Source organism: Macrobrachium nipponense, chromosome 41 (assembly GCF_015104395.2).
Source record: "Macrobrachium nipponense isolate FS-2020 chromosome 41, ASM1510439v2, whole genome shotgun sequence".
Taxonomy (NCBI): domain Eukaryota; kingdom Metazoa; phylum Arthropoda; class Malacostraca; order Decapoda; family Palaemonidae; genus Macrobrachium; species Macrobrachium nipponense.
The window spans coordinates 49064477-49071976 of record NC_061102.1 but is presented as its reverse complement, the minus strand read 5'-3'; the positions used below and the strand labels follow the sequence as shown (position 1 = coordinate 49071976).

At 37.4% G+C, this 7500-nt stretch overlaps 2 protein-coding genes across 2 annotated transcripts in view; both read right to left on the bottom strand.

Moving 5' to 3' along the window:
• The window catches only part of LOC135212750 (uncharacterized), a 74953-nt gene extending 73238 nt beyond the window's left edge, over nucleotides 1-1715 (bottom strand). The window contains exons 1-2 of the mRNA XM_064246477.1: nucleotides 1593-1715; nucleotides 421-501 (exon numbers count right to left, since the gene is read on the bottom strand). The gene's annotated coding sequence lies outside the window, so the exon portion shown is untranslated. The remainder of the gene's footprint in view (nucleotides 1-420; nucleotides 502-1592) is intronic.
• LOC135212851 (uncharacterized) overlaps nucleotides 1-7500 on the bottom strand; it is a 40377-nt gene that overhangs the window by 148 nt on the left and 32729 nt on the right. The window contains exons 15-19 of the mRNA XM_064246618.1: nucleotides 6671-6768; nucleotides 6045-6162; nucleotides 5062-5257; nucleotides 1593-1728; nucleotides 421-501 (exon numbers count right to left, since the gene is read on the bottom strand). Coding sequence (XP_064102688.1) covers nucleotides 421-501; nucleotides 1593-1728; nucleotides 5062-5257; nucleotides 6045-6162; nucleotides 6671-6768 — 629 coding nt within the window. The remainder of the gene's footprint in view (nucleotides 1-420; nucleotides 502-1592; nucleotides 1729-5061; nucleotides 5258-6044; nucleotides 6163-6670; nucleotides 6769-7500) is intronic.

The following is a 7500-nucleotide window of genomic DNA, read 5'->3' as shown; positions in this document are numbered from 1 at the left end:
CTCCAATCAGAATTATTACTAATATCCCTCCCGCACACTCAGGCTGGGGAGCCAAGGGCAGTACAGGGTCCTCATTTATGACTCGTAACAAGGGTTTTCAACTGTATCACCATAAAATCTTTGCTTTCTACAGGCATGCAGTTTCTTCTTTAATAACAGCAGCAGAATAATAAGAGCATGGTTGTTCAATGCTGCAATAAGCACCATGAGGTCATTTTCACTATGCTCAATATATTTTTAAAATCAGTTCATCAAACAAAAATATAAAAAACATCGACAAGACTCACAGTTCTGTCCTTCTGAAAATGGTCCTGTCTTTATTACCCTTATTCTAGTGTTAAATTTCATTTTACCCTAAGTACATAAGTGGAAGGATTTTCTCTGGTTTTTGATAAAAAGTATTTCTCATGACATACTTACTCCTCCAGAACCTGGATAAACTGCAGCTGATTGCGCATTGATATTCTGCTTAACTCCATTGTATTTCACATCAGCAGTAAACTGAAAAGAGAGAGATGGGAAAGGTTTGAAAAATTGTTTCCAAACTAAAAATTATAGATTGTTATTATTGGCAACAACATCAACTCCAATCAGGATTATTACTAATATCCCTCCCGCACACTCAGGCTGGGGAGCCAAGGGCAGTACAGGGTCCTCATTTATTACTCGTAACAAGGGTTTTCAATTGTATCACCATAAAATCTTTGCTTTCTACAGGCATGCAGTTTCTTCTTTAATAACAGCAGCAAAATAATAAGAGCATGGTTGCTCAATGCTGCAATATCCAATGCAATTTTGAAATGAGTTTAATTGTTTCATGGACTTGCATTATGAAATAAATGTTGGTGAAATGGAAATGGAGTGGAATTATTCGTAATGGTCTTGCATAATCGTGAATTAATCTCATCGCAAGAGATTTTTTGACATACTTGTAGGAGCAATCTTCATGAGGTATGCCCTGACCTCGTAACTGTTTAGAGAGCTATGTTGACTACTCCTCTGATAATTGTACATCCTGACATAAATTATGTTCCAGTAGAATGATGATCATAAAAACATATACTTTGACCAAGTGTCAAAGATGGAATTATTTTGCTCTTAGAGTCATTCTAATTGAACAAAAAACTATGAGGTCTTTCAATTATAATGACCTGATCATTGAGAATTACATCATGATCATAAACTAATGGCTTAATGCATACAACTTTCTGGCTTCTGCTTGCATTGCTTTATAAATTTTCCATAATATTTTCCTTGATGGCACACAGAATTATCCCTGATATTCTCCTTGATAGCACACACAATTATTAACTCAAAATATATAAAATCATCAAAATTAATGCTGATGATATCATTTCAAAAGTAGAACTAATGGAAGTCCACTTACGATATTTATACATATTCAGATTTTACTATGGATTCAAGGTTGTGATTTGGGGTTATCGCAGTAATGTAATTATAAGTTACAGCAAATTACATTCTTGGGTCCTCCATATCTGTGTGTCTTTTACTGTACCTTAAAAATAAACAGATGAACAGCGAATGCTCTTAATTGAAAGAAAACAAGCAGAGGCATGCACTAGTACACAAACCTGTCGAGAGCCACTTGCAGACAGGGCAGGCTGAAATGCTGCAAGCACCCGTATCACATCTGTGTCAGGAAAACCAACCACACTCTGTTCTATGCGACACACTTTACCAAGGTTCACCTCAGCAGATTTCCCATCACTGTTGTGAGAATATATGATAAATACATTAGTGACAGTGTAACACATACACCAATTTAAATGTCTTTCACAGATAACTATTTTAATAATGGCGAGTTTAATTGGATTTTCAGTCTTTAAACATGAGATGTTTTGTTAAATGTGTTATTTACATGCTACCTTATTTTATTGCAAGTAACCATTTCCTGTCAAGCTCTGAACAATTATTACTTTGATGAAAATGATTCACTGTCAAAGGCATTAACAACAAACCCCATAAACTCCCAGTGAGCCAAGACCCACACAGGAGTTTCACTGAACCAATTACAATTCTTTGCCTTCTTTACATTCAGCAACCCTTCACAAATCACAACCAACTCAACAAAGGTCAACAACACACCTTTACCTGCATAAAATATTTGCAGTTATGTTTGAATCAATGTTTTAATTGTCTATTCAAATGCACAAAGATTTCAAATATCTCAAAATAATGTAGATCTATTTTATTTCTCAAATTCAAGCATTATTAGCTTCTCTTTAGATACTTCAGTTCTTGGAAAATTACAATTAAAGGTATTTATTCACAGAAAGTTTACAAGGGTAGGAGAGAGCCATATAAAATTCAAGTATTACAAGCTTCTTGGTCACCTTGGTCTAAAGGCAAACTGACAACATATGCAGAGCTATCGTTTCTTACAGAGGCAATGGCTCCAGAATAAAAAATAAACTCCAGCAGCATGCTCCCTTATTTAAAGAATAATTAATTGCAATATAACTATAAACTTTTTCTCTAATACGTATGACTGAAAACTTTTTCTCTAATACACATGATTGAGGTAGACATAAAAAAAGGGGGGGGGGTTAAATGTGTTATTGGTGCGCTATAGAGGAACGTTTCCGTTATCCACAATATATCAATAAATGCAGATGATTTGTTTTGATATCATGGAAAGGGAAACTGAAGGTGAACAACAAAGACAAATGGAAAAGGAAACTTTCCTCTATCAAAAAATAATTGATAGATGCACATGATTTACTTTCAAATTTTGTTACAGATAACTCTGAAGGAATCCAATAAAGACATTTGGAAAGGAAGGTTTCTTACATCCATTAAACATCTTTCATACAGATTATTTGTTTAGTATTTTGAAACTGGAAAGACTGCAGGAGTACAAAAATGATAATTAGAAAGGAATGATTCCATATTTCACAAAACACTTATTGATGCAGATTTTTATTACAGGCAGTCCCTGGGTTACGACGGTCTCGGCTTACGACGTTCCAAGGTTACAAGCTTTTCAGTTATATTCTTCAGACATTATTTCCAGGGTTACAACGCATGTTCCAGGGTTACGACGCCTACAACGCTCATCAGGCAGATGTAATATGACAGGAAAAATGCAAAATAATCAATATTTGAAGGTTTTTTGATGGTAAATGCCATAAGAATGCAGTTTACATAGTTTTCAATGCACCCAAAGCATTAAAAGTAAGGTTTGCTTAGGATTTTTGACGATGTTCCGGCTTACGATGATTTTCAGCTTACGACGCATCTCAAGAACGGAACCCCCGTCGTAACCCGGGGACAGCCTGTATACATATTCTGCAACTGGGAACCCTGAAGGAGAGCAAAGATGACAGGAAACTTTCCTTTCTTGACAAACCACTGATAGATGCAGATGACTTACTTTGTATTCTGGAACAGAATATAATTCTTTGACAAGCTGGAGAAGGGGTCACAAAAGGAATGAGAAGGTTCCCTAAACTTCCCAGAAAAGAAAGGAGACTGCTGCTCTTGTCTTGGCTTCTGAAGTGCAAGCTTGACACAACGGAGGTCAAGAGCCTGAAAGGATTGAAGGACACCGCACCACTGAAGAGGGAGTCCTGGGAATTCTCTTGAAGAAACTCAATCACAGCCTCTGCCTTCCCATCCCAAAAAAAGCACAGAGGAAAGCCCAACACCAAATTGTTCTGCAGCAAGAAGCGACTCTTATGAGACACTTGGCAAGAAAACAAGGAGAAAATATTATCTCTCCTTCAAAGAAGGTTCATTCAATAGTAGGATAACCATGTGTGTCAGACAGAAAAGAACCCTACCACCAGACGTTAACAACCTCCTGTTAGTTGCACTCTTGTCTGAGGGTGATGCAACACTAGTCACAGGGTAGCCTGTGAGCAAACTTATTCATAGGTCTGGCCATTAGACAGCCAGCAGTGTTGCCATTGTCACAGATTCCAATGAATTTTCCTCCAAAGTGTTGAAAGAGAAGCCCTCCTTCTTACTCGTTCCGCATTCCTAGAGATGGTCCAGGTTGGGGAGAAGGAAGTCGTAACACCTACCTGTTCAGCTACACCCTTCGCCACAGTCACTGGAGGATCACCTGTACCAGATGAGGTAGGCACCAGAACTGTGGAAGCAGAAGCAGACACACCAGTGGCTGGTTGGGTGGTCATTCCTCCTTCTTGCTGTTAAGTCCAGGAAGGCAACAAGCAATGGACTACCTGGAATATTCAAAGTGGGTCAAATTTTTCAGAGGCTGTCAAAAGGAAGACATCACCTTATAAGGTTCCTCATCCTCAGACAAGTGATAAAGGGGTTTGTGGGTTGTAGGAAAATTATTCCCCTTAAAAAGGGGATAAGCCAAGTGTATATGGAAGAGGAATTGCAGCTGGTGACAAGAAGGAACAAACTATTCTGCCAATGGAGGAGTGTTACCCCCTCACTCCCCAGGAACCTAGCAAAATCTTCAAGGCCTTTTTCCTTCTCTTATCATACTTCTCTCACAGAGGGAAGGTCTAAGAAGCACATTTATCACAGGGAAGGTAAAAAGCACATTCCTTACCCCTACCGTTGAAGCAAAACACACGGGACTACCGATATGGGAGACATGAACCAATGACACTGCAGCCCATGGCCCCCACATTGGATCTGATCATGTTTTTCCTCCATATTTGAGAAAAACAACCACAAGATACAGCAAAATACAACCAAGGCACATAGCATAGGAATAAGGTAACATGGAACATAATGGCAGCAAGCCACTAAACCAAAATCCAACCAATGCACAAGGAGAAGAACAGCAGAAGCGGCCCCTCTAAGTGGTGATTGAAGAAAGAGTGAAGTAGCAAGAGGGAAGTGAGTGAGGAGATATCCCCTCTCTCCCATCGCCATCATTTAACTACCTTGTTACCAAGATTCAATGTCCATTTCAGCTTATGCTGAAGGATACTTCAGATATAAAAGACGTTGGTTGTACGTATCCCCATAAGAACAAATAATACTGAATATGTTATATAAGACTCATTCCACTGCATAAAACATTTGGCATTCTTGATGACTTTTTAAGATTCTTACCTAGATATCGTGTGTGTAGCCTTCGACCCATTTACACAGGGCATTAGCTCCCCTACAAAGAGGACATGAGTGGCACATATTGGGGCGTCAGCAGGAGCAGTAAGGGACAGTATCATTTCGTGTGCAACACCCTTAGGAACTTTCATTTCAACTTCTAAAACATTAGGCCTCCGCACTGTGTAGTTAGAAGGAGTCACTGAAGTTGCGAGAGCAAAGAAAAACAAATTAAGTGATTCGATGTTACCAAAGGATTAGGTAAAAAAACTGACAACACTGAATATCTTAAATCTCATTAGGCTAATAATAAAATAATTTACAACTATTATAACATACAGTTGACCCCCAGTATTCACAACCCCCGCCGAATAGCTAAAATCCACGAATACTTAAAACCCCCCTAAAAATGCTTAGAATTGACCATTTTGATAGTTCAAACAAAAAAATCTAAAAATTCTTATACTGTACCAGACTATTTTAAAAGTCTTATCACAAAAAGTGCATTTAGTCATGAAAATCATAAGAAAATACAGTAATCAGTGGAAAATTCCGCGAATAGGCGAATTTTCCGCAAATAATGTGTATATATGTTCCATAGAGAAATGTGCAAGTTGGCCAGTTCGAGAATCCAGAACCACAAATCTAACAGATTATTTTCTAGACAGATCGTTTAAGTTCGTTTGCTTAATATTTACACTGTTAGAGTTATATTTGATATCTTTCAGTTTTTGTATGAATAACAAGAGAACATTATAGTTACTCTATGAGCAAGAGTTTCTGTTGGCATATGTTAGCTTACCTATGAAGAAGAGGTGGAACAAATATTAATGGAACACATAGTACAGTCAAGATCCAAGGAAAATCCCTAAAATATACAAGTTTGAGAGAGAGAGAGAGAGAGAGAGAGAGAGAGAGAGAGAGAGAGAGAGAGAGAGAGAGAGAGAGAGACTTTTCGTATGATAAATGTTTTTTCTCCAAATACATACCTGAAAAAGTCAAGTTAGTTGATGCTGGAACTGGTGCTGCTGGCCCAGTCGTGGGGACTATGGCATATACAGCCTCTGCCAGAAGAGAGGTGTTGGATTTTGCTACGTATATCTGTGCCTATAAATGGAAGGAAAACACTATTATGATACCTGGTGTTATTGGTAATTAGTCTGAAAGGCTGCTGTCTTAACTATGATATCAAATTAACTACAATAAAACCCTTGCTATTTAAATTAATTTTCTATTTGCCTGAGAGATATGTAACGATGAAATAATACACTGAAAAAGAAATAAATGTTTTCTCCTCTCTTTGTAATTTCGAAGACAGGGACAAGGATAAAAAAATACATTATATCAATTACTGCCTAAGGCATATTCATTGATAACATTACTAATTTTGAGGATAATTCAGTAAATAATTTACACCAAGGTATAGTTTTATCAAAAATGTTGAAATATCGTTATTGTTGCAGTCATCTTTATGGAAAAATAAGTTTTACTGAAGACCAGATAAAACTCAGTGACTTTTCAACAACAGCTGATCAGACCGAATTAAGACAACAGGTATTTGTCTAAAGGTAGGACTGTCCCTGAAAGCACAAAAGAGCTACCAATCTCTTCTCACCTTGACTTCCCCACCTGCAAACCCAGGGAGTATGAATAATGGTACATTCACCAACAATGAGTTGTACGTGTTGTCCGTCACATTGACACTTTGAGTACCTGGAAAATCCATCATTTTACAATTAAAAAATGTTTCATTAAATTAGTACCTATGCATATTCCTAATTGCAAGGCAAAAATTAACCATCTATGACATATTTGGTTATAACAATTCACATAAAGCTATTTTCATGTAATTCACAAAGGCAACATTTCCCATAAATCAGGCATGTATGATTGTAACTATGCAGTACAATGTTGTGTGATTAATGAGCATCAACCATAAATTATCAAGCTAATAAGGCATCATTTAGACTATTTTTCTTCACAGAACTGAAGCCTTTTATAATAGGGAGATTCTAAGTAACCGAAGATAGTTCTTTTACTTAGAAAAACTGTGGGGGAAAGGCTGTGCTGATACAGAGGTTTTTCATGTAAAGAATGAAATGTTTATATAAAATATCAAGACCACATTGTGGTCTTGATATTTTATATGAACTTGGATTAACAGGCAGTTCCTAGTTATGTTCTGTTCTTGGTGGTTGCTGAAAAGTGAAAACCACCATGACCCAAAACTTGGTGATTTATGGCATTTATGGCGCCAACTTTCAGTTAATGGCACCTTTGTAAGGTATGTTATGGCATCATAACTCTATTATCGGCATCTTATGGCACCAATAACCGAAACTCAGTCCGTTATGGCGCCATAAACTGCCAATTTTATGGCGAAACCGGATCGCCATTAACCGGGTCCACCAATAACCAGGGACTGCCTGTTATAACTTTTTAGCT